Genomic DNA, 20,538 nt, shown 5'->3' with positions numbered 1-20,538 from the left:
ATAAATTAGAAGGCTATTTGTCGCTAGAAACAAGGCTATATCTTGTTAACACTCTCACTTTGCCTCTGTTCGATTACTGCATATATTGAATATAGGTCTATGGTAGCTCTCCCTCCACTCAAAATACTAGGACAGTTCAGAAAATACAGAACTACTCTATACGCTTTTCGCTCAATTACAGAAAGTCTCAGCATATACTGTCGGTACTTAATGAAAACAATATCCTAACCTACAAGGTGACCAGACGTCCCTTTTTAGCCGGGACAGTCCCTTATTTTAAACCCTTGTCCCGTTTTTTCTGATTCTCAAACGGGACGCCTAAATGTCCCGTTTTTAAGCAAAAATGACCCAGATGTCCCGTAATTATTATTCAAAATATAAATGGTCAATGCAGATTCTACGCTCTTCCGTACCGACACTCATTGGGAAGGTTCAGCCGTGCCTAGAACTTCTGAATATTCAAATGAAAATAGAGTGTTCTGTGGTTCAGCAGTGATGTGCCGTAAACTATAATTTTACGCCTACGCGATTGTCTACTGTAATCTATACGTAATCTACATTACACCTTTTCCCGTGTAGACTATGTAGACAACCACTATCAAATGTAAGAAAGAATTTCGTTGCTCGTTTGTTCATATTTCCTCATTCAGTTGTTTTGCTTCGGTGCAGGGAAAGTAGAGGGAATTATCTAATCTCTAGTTTACTCTGCTCTGCACATACCACACGACCCGCTCGGGAGAGTAATACTCCCGGAAATACGTTTTCCTGCGCGCTACTCTAGCCAGCTGTTTTACGCGCTATCCTAGCCAGTTGTTTTAAGTTGATCAGAAAATTTATATCATGAAGCACAAGGGGAACAAAACGAGCCCAATATCATGGAGTACAAGGGCATAAGTACTACAACTACTTATTTGCAAAAAAGTAAATAAATAACTTTTTAAGTATTATTTTCATATTATTTTAATTTAATAAGTGTTATAAAAATGTAAAAAAAAAAACTTTCCTCGGGCCGGGTTTGAACTCGCGCCCAAACAGACTTTTAGTATTAGCGCTAGCCCACTCGGCCACGAAGGCCGACAGCAGCAAGGGTTTGATTTTGCTATTTTAATGCAACGTGGCAAGAATTGGATAACGCCAACCAATCAGAACTGTGTTTCTCGTTTCTACCTCCAGGAGCATTACTCTCCCGAGCTAGTCCTCATACCACTTCCTTAGATTTTCCACTTCGAGCAATCTATTATATAAAAGAGAACGCACAAATCCTTTGTTCCCTCATCACGCTAATACGGCTGAACCAATTTCTTTTATTTTTGGGGGGTTATTAGGATTTGGACCCTAGATGGTTTTTATCATATCACTTTAATTTTTAATTACCAGTGTCTTGAGATAATTGACCATTCAAGTGTGCATAACGTACAAATCCTTTGTTAGTTCATCATAGGTAAAAATAAACGTATTTATATGCAACCCGCATGACCGTGTCACTCGGCGGGTTAACATAAATGACAGGCGATATAATGTTAACATTTACTGCAATCTACTATGGTTTTTATCATATCACTTGAAAGCGAAAACTTCCGGGATGACCGCAGCGAAGCGGGGCGGGTTAACATAAATGACAGGCGATATAATGTTAAGATTTACTGCAATCTTCTATGGTTTTTATCATATCACTTGAAAGCGAAAAAGTAAAAATTATCTAAGTAACAAAGTTTATTGCGTTCCGGGGTGACCGCAGCGAAGCGGGGTGAACGCTGCTAGTGCTTTTATAATAAAATTTACAAAACTAATTCTCACCTGTGGGCTTTCAGTCTTGAATCTGCTATATTTGCCAATTTTTCTTGCATATTTTACAAAATGCATAATATTTTTCATTTTCCTTCATCAAGACGAAACTAAGTATTCGAAAGTTACTATTCGCTGGTCTAGGCATTTTATTTTGTACGCAATTTCGTAAGATAACGACAAAATAAAGCTCCTTTATTGTCCACGATGCCATATTAAATTACGTGTTGTTGACATATTCTACATAGTCTACGTTGTTTACATTGTCTACGCATAGTTGACATGTAAACGTAAACTATCGTTTTTTACGCGTAGACGCACTGCCGTGTCGTGACAAAACGCTGTAACTTTGGCGAAGAAGTTTTGCGAAAATGAGCCTTAAAGTTTTCATCCGAAAATGTGATCTGTTTCGTGTAGAACCAGTGTAACTAGGCAATAATGGTCAACCAATCAATTTTCACCAAATTTAATCACACAACATGCATTTACGTAACATTACATGTAACCACGTGTTTCCAAAGTCAAGATACACTGGTTCTACACGATACAGATCACATTTTCGGATGAAAACTTTAAGGCTCATTTTCGCAAAACTTCTTCGCCAAAGTTACAGCGTTTTGTCACGAAACGGCAGCGCACATCTCTGGGTTCAAGTGGGAATTGAGTGGGAATTATGAGTATTCTAGTAGTTAAAAGTACTGTTGGGTAATACTTAAGTTAGAAACTCTCTGTTATCATTCTTACTTGTGTATTTTGTAAATTGAAAACACTGCTGAGTCCCAAAATGCAATGTGGAAGTCACCCCCCCCCCTCAACGGCGCCGATTCGTATGCGTCCCGTTTTTGAAAGTAAAAGTTCTGACCACCTTGCCTAACCATGTCCTGAAGACGATATCTCCGATACTGTTGCTTACTATATAAAATAAATTCACATATAACACCACCTTACTTGCATCATAAATTAATATGTAGATAAGAGATTCTCCGTTACAATACCTGAGGAAGTAATAAACTGTATATGCCACGGCTTTCTTTAAAAATAAAAGAGAAGACATTTTCAATTTCGGCAGCAAGAATCTGGAACTCCCTACCAAAGTCAATCACTGACAAACCGTATAATTCATTTAAATCATCACTCAAAACATTATTATTTAGAGACCAGAGACAAAGTATTGGCACACATGAAAGGTTTACTGTATGAAATTGGACTAGGGGTATGAGTATATATATATATATATATATATATATATATATATATATATATATATATATACTGAGTGGTTTGTTTATCCTTGCAGTGGCGTCTTTACGATTTTGTCTCGGGAGGGGCTTTGCTAACTTTCGGAAGGGGGCTTTGCCTGAAAATGTGAAAATTCTGCGAGATATTTCATATACTTTACTATAGAAGTAAGATTTCGGTGGGGGGCTAAAGTCCGGAAGCCCCCCCTAAATACGCCACTGATTGAATGTATCATCTTATGTTGTTATTTGTATTTTTATTGTTATTTGTATGTTGTTTGTATTTTTGTTGTTTGTATTGTTATTTGTATTTTCATTGTTATGTTGTTATTTGTAATGATGAGAAGGATTAGGTGGCAGAGCAGCCCCGGCTGAAACTCGCCCGCTGAAATAAAGAGCAATTCAAATCAATACAATTCAATTTGGTCGACATATCGCCGAAGCTGCGACCCTAGTTAATATTGATCCAATATATTTTGTGAAGTGAGAAAGAAAGAAAGAAGATGGCTTTCTATTTACATGAGTTAGTGTAAATACGAATTGATACTATATTAAAACATGTCAGACACAAAGTAAGGAGAACTATATGATAGCTCTTAGAATAAGATTTGTCTGTGGTTATGTTGTTCATGCAAAGTATAATACTTGTGTATAATATGAGTTTAATAATGTAAATGAAATGAAAGGTGCCGAGTGGAAGGAAACTAAATCACTGATAAAAAGTTAAGAATGTTGTTATAAATTATCTGTGGAAGCAAGTAGTTTCAATGGTAGTAGTGGTTTCTGTGAATTCATTATTATATACAGTTGTTTGTCAAGTGTTGCAGAGCGTATATACATACCGTATTGATGTCTGTTCTGTACAAGGGCAAATTTCATTTTCTGCTATCTTTATTGTTTTAAAACCTGTTTCTTTATTTATATGTCATTTTCGCAGGTATGAAGGTTTTGTTCGGGGCATACAACCTACTTAGTAAAAATAACCGGCACGGTCGCGGAAGATCCTGGGTTCGAGTTCCGGTCCTGTTATGCATTTTTTCACTGGTGTATCTATGAATTCGGGTTACTTTCCGATAATCATCGCCAAACCTATGTACGGTACTAAGTAGTGGAACGAAACCAAATCTAATCTTATCTAGGTAATAGTTAAGAACAGCTACTTCTCATCTCCCGTGCACGAGGATACATCTAACTGTTGCACTACCTAAATACCCTAAGTACAAGGGCAAGAACTCAGTCTATTACCTACCTTTTAACATCCTAGATAGTCAATGAATAATTCCTGAAAGTATGGCGTTTCTCGTCCTTCCCTAAATGGGAAGTACGGCTCCTTAACTATAACCCTTATCTATTAATAAATAAATATTGTCATGTAGAAAAGCTCATGAGGTTTAACGAAATAAATGCTATGAATTCGCACCTGTAGAGGAATTGGAGTGTTAAAAATCTATTGTTTCCTCATTGATCAGTATAATGTACACATTGATGTTAGCTGGGCATTACTCGAGCAGACTGTTCTACCAAGTTTTGACACTTCTTACATTTTCAGGTTAAGTTAAAACTTCGTATTTCTTTTAGCAGATTATGCACTAAATGAGGAGCTCCATTACTACTTGGAGATTGACTTCAGAAATGTTCAGTATAAATACAGTGTGGACGTCTGGCATAAAAACTATAGTGGATAAAACACGAGCCAAATTGTGCTGGGTGGCCACTAAAAGGCACGAATGCTATATAACCGAACCAGGACAGGAGCACAGCAGGGGTGCCCATGCTTTAGCGAAGGGGTGCGTCCGTAGGGAGAAGGCGCGTCAGCGACGGAGGGTATACGCATAAACAAGGATAGTGGAAGAGCACACTTATACATACAATACTTTCACTATCACTCAAAATTCATTTCAATATGGTGTGTACAAACAATAATTACTTATAGTCACTCTCATTCCTTTACAAAATATGTTTCAGATCGTATTTTACGTATAGTTTTTCTATTTGAAGGGTATACTTCGTTAGTTGGTATTCTGAGGTGGATTGTTACATTAGTGTAAATACGAGTTGATACTAGGCCTATATGAAAATATGTCAGACTCAAAATAAGGAGAAGTGTCTGGTAGCTTTTAGAATAAGCTGTCTGTGGTTATGTTGTTCATGCAAAGTATAATATTTGTGTATAATATGAGTTTAATAATGTAAATGAAGGGAAAGGTGCCGAGTGGAGGGAAACTAAATTCACTGATACAAAAGTTAAGAATGTTTGTTGTTATTTTAAATTTGTTAAATGTAGTCAGATATTTGTTATATGACATGTCTTCGTCTCATATAACCACGGTCCGAAAGAAACACTACACTAAAATTCAACCAACCAAGTATATTACACAAATCTTTGTTGTCTTTTAACCGTATTGTAATAAAGATTGTAGGTTTTATTAACGGTCTCATGTTATTTTTCATACGTTCAAAAGTATTTGGCAGGACATATCTACAAAATTCATAAGCACAGGTAGTTTTGCTTTTATTATTTCACAGTAGGTTGTTCTCACATCAGCGTATTACAGCAATGCGTATCGAAACTGCAATGTGATGAAGACGATATTGACGAATGCTAAAACCAAATTATTATTAATCGTAAGGTTGAGGTTCTGGCTATATAGGAGGTAAGAAAAGCAGACTGTTGTATTTTCTGTCTGGGCTTTGTTAACAGTGTGTGTGAAATCAGTTCCTCTAATTAAGGGGAAAAAATCGCATGAACATCGTATATATATATATAAATCAAAATGTCTAGCACTACAATTTCTTTCTTTATAAAAGAAAGAGGGGCCGCGGTGGCTCAGTGGTAGAATGTTCACCTCTGGTGCATAGGGTCCTTGGTTCGGTCCCAGGTCGTGCTAAGTGAACTCTGTGCTTGATTTTCTCAGGGTTTCCCCGTTTCCTCAGGCACGTTGAGCGCACACAATTGTCATGACTCGTGCAGTATCAAAGAGAAATTGAGTTATCGAAGCAGCTTGTTCGCGGGCGTTTGTTGTATGACTTTAAAGCGAACCTGTCAATCGCCGCATGCCAGGCATTTGAAGAGAATGTCATGAACGAACCCACGGCCAGTCCATTCAACTGATGTGACCCTTTCGGATGAACCTCGCAGTGGACAACCACATATATTTATTTATTTTGTTTAAAGGGTACATCGTAATGGAAGTATATGGGGTTCAAAAGTTCAACCAATGTTACACTATCTCGTGAGCACGTCAAGTTAGGAAGATGAAATTCAGTATAAAAAAACCTCACTAAAAATAAGGGGACACGTCATTTCGTGTTTTTGAACATTTCAATTTTAAGGGAAGAAAGAGGGTGTTTTCTATATTTTCTTTTTTCACATTTAAATTGACGATGTGTGTTGTTTGTGAGCGCGTCACGAGAAATGGTTGAACAGTTTGAAATGAGTTTCAGAACATAGTATTTACCTCAAACTGGGATATTATCATGCAGCTTTCCTTAAAGAGCGTATCCTAAGGGAGGAGGGTGTTAAAAATTCATGCCAGAGATAGAATATCTTACCAAATCATTGATATGCATATCCTAAGGGGAAGAGGAGCCTCAAACATTTTCCTTGAATCTAATTCTCCCCGAGCAAAGAACGGGCACTTCAGCTAGTATGGAATCAAAAGTGATATGACTTTTTTTTTTTTTTTTTTTTTTTTTTTACATACTTGCGTGTTAATATAAACATATAAAATGTCTTTCTCCATATTTCAGTTAATTACAAATCGAGAACGCTTCACTTGAGAAAGAAAATACTAAAGCTCACGTCAATCTTCTCAGCAATAATAGTAATCAGATCGTGGAACTGGGACATTCCATGTGAAATCAACCAAAGAAATGACAAAATCTGACCTGACCATCTTAGATTTTTGTAAAAATTGATGCACAGATTTATTATAGTGCGAGATGAAAAAAATTCCAAATATTACCCCTTTCCTCCTGAAAGTGTCCCCATACAGGGTGTTCAAAAATTTAAAAAAGGGCATTTTTTCCGTTACAGTGATTGTCAAAAATTGTCATAAAATGGTTAATATGTGCGCTAAAGACATAAAACGAACACCATTGAAGAGGTTAAAGATTGCTTTACAAGTTGTACTATATTGAAAAAACCTGTACAATAAAAAAAATACTTAAAAAATTCAGAGTAAAATTTGAATTTTGAATTTCCCACAGAAATGTCCCTGTGAATTTGTTCAAAATTGTCCAGATTGTAGTCTTATATGTGTACTAAAACACTACAAAGTTGCATTTTGGGTACTCAATAGGATCCGATCCAAAAATCAATATAAACGAAACATTTCAAAATATTGACCATGTGAGTGTCTGGGTTCAGATCGATAACCATTTTCCTGTAGCTATTTACCTGCAGCATCAAAGTAATTTATATTCAACTTCATTTGCTTCTTAATGTATTCATTTGAATTTACACAATTATCCATCTTTCGAATTATTTAGACAGGTATTACGTTTCCGAACAGTACTCAATACAGGTCATTATTCTTGTTAGTCAGTATGGATATTTCTAAATTTATGTTGACAACATTGATACATGTTATTTTCATTCTTTTGTTTCAGGATTGCTTTACAGACATGTGAAAGTGCATCATTGAAACAGGAAAAAGAACTTCGTATGAAAGTGACAGATATGTTTCCCTCCCTTTCACAATATTTGTATCAAATGTTTTATGAAACACTATAACACTGTTCGCAATCACTTCACACGCTTTCAGCACAAGTAATTATTAGTCAATAAATTCTTTTTCCTGTTTCAAATTCACAGGAACATTTCTGTACGAAATTCAAAATTCAAATTTTATTTTGAATTTTTGAAGTATTATTTTTATTGTATAGGTTTTTTTCAATATAGTACAACTTGTAGAGCAATCTTTAAGCATTTCAATGGTGTTTGTTCTATGTCTCTAGTTCCATATTAACCTTTTTATGACAATGTTTGATAATCACTGTAACGAAAAAAAAATGCCCTTTTTTTAAAATTTTGGACACCCTGTATGGGGACACTTTCAGGAGGAGAGGGGTAATATTTGGAATTTTTTCATCTCCCACTGTAATAAATCTGTGCACCAATTTTTCCAAAAATCTAAGATGGTCAAGTCTGATGACTTGTTACTTTGACATGGAATGTCCCAACTCCATAATTCTTCTTGCATATCTGATGGAGTATGTGAAGCATAGTTCAATTATTATATGTCACAAAATCCCTTTAATCGTAAAGTCTGTTATAAGAAACCAAATTTGACAACTGAAAATGAGAAAAAATCCATTTCAAACATTTCAGCTCGAAAAAAAAACTATTTCTTTTAGAAAAACAACACCCATTCAATAAAGCCATTATATATATATATATATATCTGACTGCTGAACTTGAGGTAGTATTCCAATATTTTCCTGGTGTGTTTTGAGTGAAACTTAGGACGGCCGGCTCAGGGGTTTGAATCAAGGATTTTATTCCTATTCTGTGTTACATAAAATTATGCACCTCTTCGTTACTCTAGAAAATTGTGTACTTCCTTCTTTCTAGAAATCAAAATATAAGCGAGTGTCAATGGTGCAAAATGTGTCCCACTAAACGCGTATGAGACTTAAAGGATTCCTTGTGCTTCATTTTTTTTTTCTTCGTTTGTTATTTCTAAGTTTATTTCAATGCCTCATGATTATGCACCAGGGTTAAGGGAGACTGTAGGAAACGGGAGAACTCCGACAAACCCACGCATACAATGTTTGCCCACCACAAAACGCATTTAGCGGAAGCTGGGATCGAACTAGGAACCCGCGTTAGACGTGAACTACCGCAGTCCCACAAGGGAATTTCATAGTTTCATGTGTACAGTAGGACATAAATGTTTAAGTAGGAACATGTCTAAATATACGTATAAAATTTAATAAAACCCAATATTACCCATTAAAACCCAATTTTGCCCAATAAAACCCACTGTTATTTTTTTTTTTTAACTGGGTATTTCACAACCCTGCTTACAAGTAAGTCTTACGGCCATAAGCGTGGGACGTTAAACTGAAAGATGTAAGGTGATGATGAAGTATCTATAGGATTCATGTCCGGACCGGGCAAAATTCGAACCCCATGTGTCTTACTTGGTGGATGGTCTGCTTTGCTTTATGACTTTTACCCTATCATCCATGAATTGCATGCGTCTCGCGACATTCTGTTTTAAAGAAAACCTGCAATCCATCTTGCAATACCTCGATGTATTTCACATAGAGTGACCAGATGCACTGATTTTCTCAGTACAGTACTGTATTTCAAAGAGCTGTCCTGCGTGTTGCGAAGACGCCTAGAAAATCGAGAAATAGCCTTCTATTTTAAAATGTCCTGAGTTAACTTATTTCCAATATTTTAATGTTTTATTCTTTATGCACAACATTATGAATCGCTATGTTTTTTTTTTTTTTTTTTTTTTTTTAACACTTCTCAAAAGATTAGGGAAAGAGAACAATCAATAAGCAATACATTATTTTTAATGAGAAGGTCTTGTTGAGATATCGGTAAGGTAGGAAAGGTTTCTTTTACAACTTATGACAGTGATGTTAACCAAGTTAAGTAGAGTGCCAGTCGAATTTTTCCTCGTTTCTTAAAATAATACCACGCTCCGAAAATCGATTTAAAAAAAAAAAAAAGCTTTAGCCCAACACGAATTTTCACTGTGCGATCATAAAAATAAACCACTTCGTCATTGCCAAGTGTCTTACATGCAAGGCATGCATCAAGACCTAAAAGCTGAAAAGGCAATTTGTCCTAAAAAAAGAAAAGCACAAGAAAATATCCAATAGCTTCCACACATCACACTCACTTATGTGCACTGCACAATTTAACGTGTATCAAATTACGAGAATGGAATTTCTTGAAATAACCAAAAAGGACATATAATTTCAAACAATTTATTATAATTTTCAGACTTGTTATTTTTGCAGGAGAAGAGAAGACCTCTAGTAAATTTAATTATCTCTAACAAAATTTATTAAAGGCAGTAAACAGATCAAATTGCAAGATGGTAAGGTTCCACTGTTGTTGTTGCTTGAAAAACTCCAAAAATATCAGAATTATTAACATTTAGTTCGGAATTCATTCACTGTTTTTAATTTAAAAGTAAAATTTAAATTTATTTATTATCTCACTCACTCAACTTTCAGTGCAGTGTACATACAAAACTAACTTCTTAAAAAAAAAAAAAATCAATACTTACCAAAACTCAGCAGTTACGTACTTCTTCCGTGATACAGGAGAAAAGGTTGCCATTTTCGACTAAACATCCATTCAACTCTTACACAATTAATTAAGCATATATTTTAAATCAAGTTTCTATAGCCATTAGTTGAATTTTTAAAGGATCAATTTTACGTAACTCATTTATAAACAATGAGAGTTAAATGAACTCGTTTTAATTTGTGTATCTATAAAGGATATAATATTTTCCATGAAATTTAATACAAAGCAGTTTAAAGTGTTTTAACAAGCCCTTAATTCCTTATACAAAACAACAAAAGCTAATACTTATATTCCCTTTTATTTGAAGGAATTACTTATTGCGTTTTAATTACTCCATTTTTTATCATGTTTGTTGTTTTGAAGTTACTCTCTATTTTATCCGGTTTAATCAATAAGTTATCAGTTTTAAAGAATGATAATTTACTTCGTAAGAAATTTAAAAGCAGGTTTAGAAAATTTTACGCAGATGAAAAAAAAAGAAAAAAAAAAGAGAGAAAACGAAATAACAAGTTTAGACAGGCAAAATCCAGTTACTAGCCATAAGTCAAATATCATTACCCACACATTTATATTTTCCTATTTTCCTTATCAGTTTATCTAACAACCTTAACTGTTAAAGTTGAAGAACTAGAATTTATAAACCTTTAAATTTTTATATTGCATTATACTTACTAAGCAAGTTTAATTCCGAAACTATATATTAATTTTTAGTTTAATTTCAACTAAACTTACTTTTGTTTTTCACCTAATTAAGCAAAGTTTTAGAAATTATTTTGTTTAAAAGAAGTTAATTCCATGTATTCAATTTAAATCTAATGTAGATATATAGTTACATGTTACAAAAATTATTTACTCAATTTCTCAAGTTTCTTATTTCACCACACACATACACTCAGCATACCGGAAGCCAAAACCGAACCATGTTTTTCTTACGTTCCATAGGTAATAACAAGTTACACTAAACAGAACTCGCATCTGCTCCGCGTCAATGTTGCTTTCCCTTATAAACAAACAACAGGCCCGGAGCTCGCAAGTAGCGGGGAAGAGGAGGCGTGGTCACACACACCAAGCAGTAAGTCAACTACTACTGCCATCTGTTATTGAATAAGCAAAACGTTACCACTTGCAATAAGATTCACAATTTTTTTTAAAGTATATGTGACTACGCGTCACACGCTCTAAGCTTATGTGATCCCTTCCAGCATAATTCGGTTGTTACGCAATAACACCAAGGCGAAACAAATTTACTTCTGTCCATATGAGATATAAGTACATAAAGCAAATTATTTAAACAAAAAAAAAAAAAAAATAAATAAATAAATAAAATAAAAAAAAAAAATAAAAATAAAAACCATGGTTTTTGCCAACCCTGGTTTACAGTATTATTATGTCTCTTAGAAAGGCATTCAATTTGAAATTTGGCATACTTCTGTTCATTGAGTACTCATGATATGGTAATTACTTATAGAACATAAGAGACATACATTTAAATGGAGATTAATGAAGTTAATTTAAATAAATGTTTCTTACGTTCCATAGGTAATTACAGTCAATGGCTGAAAACAAAATCAGCTATACGTAACTTTGGAAACACAAGGCCAAAGATCTAGTTAACTTCTGGATTTGAAAAATAGGCAGATTTACCTTGATACGTAATTCCACACGAGTGATACAGTAAAAAACATTTTAAGATTTTCCATCACATGTTTGATGAGAATTCTTGATCTACTGATGAAGAAAAGCCGTGTTGTAATTATTGATTGAAGCTATAGGATACGTATTACTTCAATAGTATTGTTTCGATCAGCTCAGTGATCTTGTTCAACACAACATCCATTTGTATGATCTAGGTTACCTTTCGAATCGGTTGTCATAAGAACCGAAAATCCTTTACACAATCTTCACAAAGATAACTTACATCATAGATGGAATGACATAGTTATGACCTTTAAGAAAGGGAAAGCATGATAACCTGTACAGTTTCATTTTATTCTCCAATAATGCGTTAAGTTCATATTCTTATTTACAAAATTAGTTACTGAAGTTTTGGATATGCTCACAATAAGAATTAACTAAGCAGCGAATTAGCTTTTACTTCAGCAGAAATCATCATTGCCCAATTATTCATAAATTATTAGCTTGGGTCTACCTACATTTGTTTTTACACGGAGTTTGTCTTGCTTCGTAATTAAAATATCTGGAATAAAATAATATATAAGGCGTTAGTTAAGGTTACAATTTTGAGCTGAAGCCCTAATTGTACAGAGCATTATATATATATATATATATATATATATTCTCAGTTAAAAATAGGTGTAATTCGTTACGTAAAATATAACTGTTTTTAGATGTTATAAAGGAAAACTTAGAGTGAAAAACTTATATTAGTTTTAAATTAGGAACTAAACTCGTTACAGGGGACAATGATTTTATTTCTTATACGTATGAAAGGATATATAGCAAACACTGATCGTGTGCCAGTGTAGAAATTGTTGAAACAACAAGTGATACACCTATAATAATTGTTTTTCAGACAATTCTGCAACATAATCAATAATGACTAATTAAATATAGTTAGTTATACAAGCGTATATGGTGGTGACTAGGGTTGGCAGATTTTTTAAATAACTTATTTTTAATGTAAATTTAGCCTGTTGGTTTATTTAGATTTAGTTAAATTTAGATTTGGTTTATTTATTTAGATTACATGTGGATCGAAATAAGTTTGTTTTATCTTAACGTCCGTATCCAACAGCGGAGTATGAAGGCCAAGACCTACAACGTAAAGTGGGATCCGAACCAGTACTCGGGTTGCACCCGAGAAAATTTGTCTCCATCTGGATTCGAACACAGGACCCGTTGATTGCAAACGCAATAAGTCTACCGGGATATCCACAGAGAACATCTGATAGAAATACGTTGTACTACCATGCATACTTGTGAATATTTTCGGAGTCACTCCAGAAGCACTAAAAGATATACAATTGCACAAGTGAAACCACTGTGCAGTTATACACATTACTATAATGAACAGACAGTTTCAAAAGAATACAAAAGCTCTAATTTATTCCATGTTAGTTCTCTTGAGTCGGACAGACAACAATTTAATTCAATTTGCATATCAATGAAAGAAGTGAATAAAGATACGAATCCTTTGAGTCACTTTGATTCTGAATCATTCATATATACATATATACCCATATGCAGAACATATTTTTGATTTCAATAAATCACTTATATTCACGTTTCCTGGATTTGTAATCTATGGAAAACGATCTTCCTGATGGTTTGAGATACGTAGAAACGTCAACATGAAGTTCGCACAATAAATTTCGTGAAAAAAAAAAAAAAAAAAAAAAAAGGCCAACCCTAGTATTGACCAAAATCACAGAGCTGGGGAGTAAAACAACTTAATATTTCTTCTTTTTATTGTAGTGATGATCTGTTGGATGGCGAAGATATTGATTTTGAAGCAGATGAATATGATCTAGGGAATGAAGAAGAGGAAGCGTTACTTGCCGATGATAATGACCTTGACGTGGTGAGTAGCATACCATTTAAATAAAATTTAGTATATCTATCGGACATCAGTAACCTGATGTATAGGAAACAAAACTACTTATTTAGACAGGTAACAAGCACCGATAATAAGTTGGATCTGGTATGCAGTGATGTGGCTTTGAACAACCATCTGAAGACTGCCTGATATCCCAGTACTGATTACATTATGAATTATTTGTGAGTTTCAGCTCGAAGTTTTGAAATAATCGTAATACAGAAATAACTTTTGGGGAACTTCGTGTAAACAAGCAGGTGGAAACTACAGTTACAGCCGTGTGTTTTATGTAGATCCTAAGGTTGGCTTGGGCTTTCCTAAGGTATTGTCACCTTAATGCCGAACAATTGGACTTAATATGGGCTCTCACGGATGGGTGAGCTTTTTTTTTTTCTTGTTACCTTTACTTCTGGTAAAATACCCAAGGAATTTACTTTTTTTTTTTTTTTTTTTGGAAGCTACCCTTGCACTGCCCCTGTATCACATCCAATTTGCATTAATCATATCTATGAATAAAAATAGTTATGTTCTCTTTTATCCGACTTCGGTCCGACATTTCTTTCTCGAGTTATAAGTGTTTTTGCATATTTGCGACAAATTTTCAAATGGTTATAAACAGCCGAAAGAAGATATTTCTGCAGTCAGGTTGGTCAATACTTTTTATCTTATTTTGGTGTCAAGAATCGCCTCCCGAAAGGTTTTGATGTTGTTTCCTAATACCCTGTAGAAGCAAAAACTCAGAAAAGAGAGAGGGAGAGAGAGTATGAGTAAGTGAGTGTCAGAGTCTTCCCGCCCACACATATATATCCCGCTTGTCAATGTTACCTTATTTGGAAGTAAGAGGAAGAACGTGAGTTCCCTCTATGTGTGGTAATCACGTGTTTTTTCCGCAATATGCAGAGCACCAGTTGAAGAGATGGATGAGTTCATGGAGTACTTCCTGAGTAAGGCGGAAGAAAAGGTGATTATAATAATTATTAGGGATTATCAGTGATATGAACAATCTATAATCACATTATTTCAATATCCTGTCTTTTTCTTTGACTGCTAGAAATCTCCAAATTACAAATTATGGTAAACAAGTTATTCATCCTCACTCCCCCACTCCTATGGCAACATAGAAGCAAGTGGTTGGTAGAGAACACATAGGCGTGCACCAAGAATGCTCATGTAGTCAATATATAAATCGTTCTAGTCTCATGTGAGCAGCTATCTTCGAAAAAGAGTGGAACATATTAAGCCAAAAAACCCAAGTAATCTATAATTTTATAATATGTTCTCCGGAATAAATATGTTTTTGTATAAGAAAGGATATAAAACATGAATAGGCATTTGACAATATGGTGCTGTGACTGTGGTTTCCCGGTGGTACAACGTATAACACTTAACGCGAATATATAAAAGGGACGCACTTAAGAAAAATATAGTAGCTATTCTCCTCCATAATAACTAATAATAATATATTAGCCATTATTGTGTAGTGGTTATGGCTGTGTCAAATCAGTGTCGTATTATATTAGCACAGATGAGAATATAGTTCTGATTGAAGGAAGCATACATATACAATAAACATGCAATTATATTAAGGTTAATTGTGTGTGCTTCTTTCTCAAACCCAGTTCCTTTGTGGCTAAGCGGTTAGCGTACGCGCGTTTGGCGTGGAGACTCGGGTTCGAGTCCCGGCGGGAGCTCATGTTAATCAGTAGGTCCCGTCTCATATAGCTTTGCTGCTGAAATGAACGTTAAACTCAAAATCCACGCTCCTTTCTCAACCAGTGATGCATAGTATTCATGTTAAAAGGTAAATACGTATGTACATGCTTAAGGTTTAATATTTCTGTATGTGTCGATGTAGACAATGAAGGGGGCCGCGGTGGCTCAGTGGTAGAGTGTTCACCTCTGGTGCTTGGGGTCCCGGGTTCAATCCCAGCCCTCGCCAAGAGAACTTTGTGGTGGACAAACACCGTGTGCGTGGGTTTTCTCGGGGCTCTCCCGTTTCCTCCCACTTTCTTCATTTCACCATTTCATTCATTTCTCATCATCACCGTCTCCTTTAGCCATGCCGGCATAACCGTGGGACGTAAAACTCAAAAATTCATTTCATTTTAATTTGTAGACAATGTATACATACTTCCTAGATAATGTATTATACTCGTATATATGAAACTCGTGGACACTTCGATAGCGGACAGCAGTATGCGAAACAACTGCCCAATCGAATCTTGGTTTACCTACACAAACACCATGTGTGTAAGTTTTTTTTTTTTTTTTTTTTTTTTGTAATTTTTTTAAGGGGGATTGTTCCTTTTTTTTTTCCTCTTTCTCCTTTTCACCATTTCTTGCATTATCATCATTACCGTCTCCCTTAGCCTTGGTATATAATCGTAAACAAAAAAGTCTTAGTTCTTTATTTTCATCGTTTTTGTTGAGTGGATACCCAGATACCGAACCACACTCCCGAAACGGAATTAAACCCCGTACCTCTCACGACAGCACTACCAAATTGAAATGAAATGAAATTCCTAATTGTAGGTGCCACGCTTGTGCCCTTTAGACTAAAGGAGACGGCTGATTAACGAAAGTGAATGACTATGAAAAGATAGGTGGAATGAATATGTGAGTATGAGGAAACAGGAGAACTCATTGACATGTTGTCCAACACATATTTGTATGATCTGGGATCAAACCAGAGACGTCTTGCACCAGAAGCGAGCGCTCTACCACGAAATCACCATGACTTCCAACACCGAATTTTAATACCGGTATACTTGATTTAATCTACTAGGTAAGTTTTTTGGGGAAGGATAAGACGCAAGTCAATCCATATAAATTATAAGTAAAACATTAATAGAAAAAGATGGTTTATCATCGTGACTGGTTAGTTATACCCACCAGCTTTTAAAATTCAGTAGCTGAATAATTTGCTAAAGTTTTAAAAGATAAACGTTTCAATTGTTCATAGGTGGCAGTAATAAAGAAGACTCAAAAAGTTGCTTCTCCATGCTCGATATAAATGTGTGTACATCAAAACTATCAATCCATGGTCCCCGTTACCTTTGAGAACAATGTAGATGCTTGCTTTAACTCAGTTCAAAATGATATTGCCTTGAACTGATTCAGTTCTCCGAGGCAGTATATCTGCTTTAAATTTCAAATAATTAACAAACTAATTTGTCCTACAAAAAATACAGTTTTCTTTTTATAAAGCAAAAATGTAATAATATTTAATTCGTTTACGTAATAATGACGTTGTCTTCTACTATAAACTTACCTATTCAGTGTTTTTGATCTTTCAACTTCTTCAGAGCAATTAGAAACGATGAGTTAGAAAGTTCGAGGTATTACAGACGTAAATTAGTGAAAAAAGAAAATTGCTGTTTCCTTTTTCTTTTCTTTTTTTTTTTTTTTAATTTGTACTTAATATAGTACACTGAGCACGAATTTATAATGTTTAAATATGATAACACCATATGCATACAATAATCCATTTTCATATATAAAGGTAACCAAGAAAGTTCTCTCGCTTTTTGTGGAGATCTGTGTTCCATTGGCCCTCACACCGTGAATTGAATGCGAATGGAGATAAGGCGAAAGTCAGTTGGTGTGTGTTGTGTGTGTGTGTGTGTATCCAACATACTAGTTGTGGCAGTTCAGTTACACCATGAACTTGCGTATGGACAGAGTGAACATGAGACCTCCACATAGCGTCGTAAGGGCGTGTATGTTGTACGAGTCCAAACTGGGATCAATCGCCGCTGCAGCGGGGCGGAGGATTTGCCAGGTCTTTGGTAAGGGTGTGATTACTACGCACACAGTGTGGCGATGGTGTAGCAGGTTTAAGAACGGTGACGAAACACTCAAAGAGGCACCATGTGTCGCAAGACCAACACATGTACAAAATGACCTTCAGGCAGCAGTTGAGGCGAACAGTGGAAAGACATGTGAGTAACTGGGACTACCATTCAATGTGAGTGGAGAAACCATTCGGCAGCACCATCATCAACTTGGGAAGCACTACAAGTTGGGCCGATGGGTCCCATATGATTTGAATCCAGGCCAGAAGGCAAAGTGAGCAGACACCTGTTTTTTTTTTTTTTTTTTTTTTTTTTTTTGCTGTCTCGTCTGAGCAAGGAGCCATTTCTGGACAGAGTGTTGACATGTGATGAGAAGCTCCACGCCGCCGTCATCATTGGTTAGCATCCCATAAACCGGTTTCAAAACAGCCGAAACCAGCACTTCACCAGAAGAAGGTCCTCCTGCGTGTTCCTTGGACTGCTCGCGGTATCGTGCATCGGGAACTGTTACCGGCTAGTCAGAGCATCAATGCAACTGTGTACTGTCACCAGTTGAGCCGTCTTCAAGAAAAACTCACAACTCTGGAGCCAGCATTTCTGAATCGCAAAGGGCTCTTCCTGTTACAGGACAAGGGGAAGCCCCACGTGGCTAGGATTACCCGGAACACGATTCTGCGCCTAGGATGGGAAACACTATTGCATCCGCCATACCCCCGGACATTGCATCGTCCGATTCTTACTTGTTCCATTCCTTGGACAATCATCTTAGAGGACGCCAGTTCAAATCGCTAGTAGAGGTGCAAAATGCACTTGATATCAGCTTCGCTTCACGGCCCACTAAGTTCTACCGCGATGGAATCCATGGCCTTCCAGAACGTTGGCAGAAGGTTGTCGATGCTGATGGAAACTATTTTTGATCTTCCAGGTACGTCTTAGGTGACATATCGATGTTCGAAAGTGGTGGGTATAAAAGCGGCAGAACTTTCTTGGTTACCTTTATATATAGACCCAGATAATTGTTTCTTCTCAATTTGTTCCGGGACTCGGTAGTTTTGTTTCGGTGAGTGGAATAAGAAGACAACCATTTTTTTTTTTTTTTTTTTTTTTTTTTTTTTTTTAATAAATATTAATTATATTTCGATTTTCATTTTTTAAAAATCAAATTTTCAATCCTACTTCTCCCCGATATCTTCACACTTTAAGGGTTTCAGTTCAAACGGACACAAAAATTAATGTTGTTTATTGTTAAATATTTCAGGAGCAAAGTGGAAAACAGGAAGTGGAATATATAGATGCTGATGTCGATTCAACAGATATCGGCACCACCTATTATTTACAAGATGGAGATGATAACCAGGCTGTGTATGAGTAAGTATTTATCGATTTAGAGAAATCTTAACCTTTACCTTGCTTTTTAAAGTGAAAAGTGGAAATGTAGACTTATAAAAAGTAGAGAAAATAGGTGAAACAAAAAAAATGAACATTTGAAAAAGAATTAGGGATAGAAGAATAGTATTGATGATAACTAAATAGAAGAAAAGAAACTCGTTAGAACATTAAATGATATCATTAATCATTTAATTTATCCGCTACCAAACTACCGTATTAAACTAAAAGTTGTAGTTATTTAGTTACTTTGATATTTTTACAGTATGTAGGCCTGTTGGTCTTAAGTAAGTTCTTAAGAAAAGTAAGATATTATACAGAAATTTCTTAAATGTGGAAATTGAAATGCCAGTAATAATTTATTATTATTTATTGTAGAGAAGCCGAAGAAATTCCGGAGGAAGATGTGTTAGAACTGAATGTCAATGAAGTAATTGATGATCTAGATTCGGAAATACAAGGTGAAGCTATTGTGTTTACGGACCGTGATAAAAATCAAAACACAGCAGTCGTAAGTATTACCTTATGAACTACCTATACTACAAGCTACATGATCCCAACAGTATTCTAATATTTTCCCGAGAGTAAAGATCCCGACAGTATCATATATGTATTTGCGAGTATGTATGTACTCTTTTAATTTATATATTCTCGTATTGTGCTTTGTTTTACTGTATTACTTTATTTTAATCAGAAGATATTCTGAAATCAGAAATCAATGGAGAGCTTTTATGAATGTGGCATGAAACTTGCATAGGCCGTAGAGTTAGTTAGTTACCCGATGGCTGAATTTTCTGCAGCAATTACAAAATAAAAAAATCAAGATGATACTATCATATTTTTATTACAGTGTTACATGGAAATTATTCTGCATAGGAGCGGCAGATTTTCTGCGATCACATCGCAGATCGCGGCGTGTTCTGCTATGGGGGTTAGTTACTTAGCTATTCTGAAATTGACAATAAGTAAACGTATCATGTACACAAAAAATACATAGAATGGTTCGTTTCAATTAAGTAATTAATATTTAAAAATAATTAAATGCTATCAATTGCATGTTGAACATTTACATGATTACTATTTATAGTCTGAAAGTTGATGCTAAAGAAATACTGTAATAAAACTATGACATGAGTTTAAAAAAAAAGTTAGCTCAACAGTTTTCAAAAAAAAATATCAAAAAGGATTTTTTTAACATTGTTTTCTAGTGATTAAAAAAATGTGTGTGTTTTTAAGTTAAATTACAAAAAAATTTTGAATAAACAGTTACACTTATCGTGGACTAATGAGGTTCTCCGGTAGTCACGTAGCGCGAAAAGTAATTAAAAGAACAAACAAGGCTGTTATGGAGAACCTCAGGGTCTGGCTGACGAAATTTATACAATATAAAAAGGTAAGGGAGAGGTCCAAGGATCATCTCTCAGCCATCAACCACAATCTGCATAACATAGGTGGAATATCAGCATTCATAACATAAGTTGTATTTTTCATTTGTATCAA

At 35.1% G+C, this 20,538-nt stretch overlaps 1 protein-coding gene across 3 annotated transcripts in view; it reads left to right on the top strand.

Annotated features, from left to right (window-relative positions):
- The first annotated feature begins 3,459 nt into the window (after positions 1-3,459).
- The window catches only part of LOC145668932 (uncharacterized), a 97,311-nt gene continuing 80,232 nt past the window's right edge, over positions 3,460-20,538 (top strand). For all 3 annotated transcript variants that reach the window (XM_081737212.1, XM_081737213.1, XM_081737211.1), the window contains exons 1-4: positions 3,460-3,595; positions 13,738-13,843; positions 18,911-19,020; positions 19,417-19,549. In XM_081737212.1, the coding sequence (XP_081593338.1) occupies positions 3,582-3,595; positions 13,738-13,843; positions 18,911-19,020; positions 19,417-19,549 (363 nt within the window). In that variant the 5' untranslated portion in view covers positions 3,460-3,581. The remainder of the gene's footprint in view (positions 3,596-13,737; positions 13,844-18,910; positions 19,021-19,416; positions 19,550-20,538) is intronic.

The sequence above is a fragment of the Thermobia domestica genome, chromosome 13, assembly GCF_964235325.1.
Source record: "Thermobia domestica chromosome 13, izTheDome1.hap1.1, whole genome shotgun sequence".
Taxonomy (NCBI): domain Eukaryota; kingdom Metazoa; phylum Arthropoda; class Insecta; order Zygentoma; family Lepismatidae; genus Thermobia; species Thermobia domestica.
The sequence above is the reverse complement of the archived record's forward strand: the minus strand, read 5'-3'. Positions and strand labels throughout refer to the sequence as shown.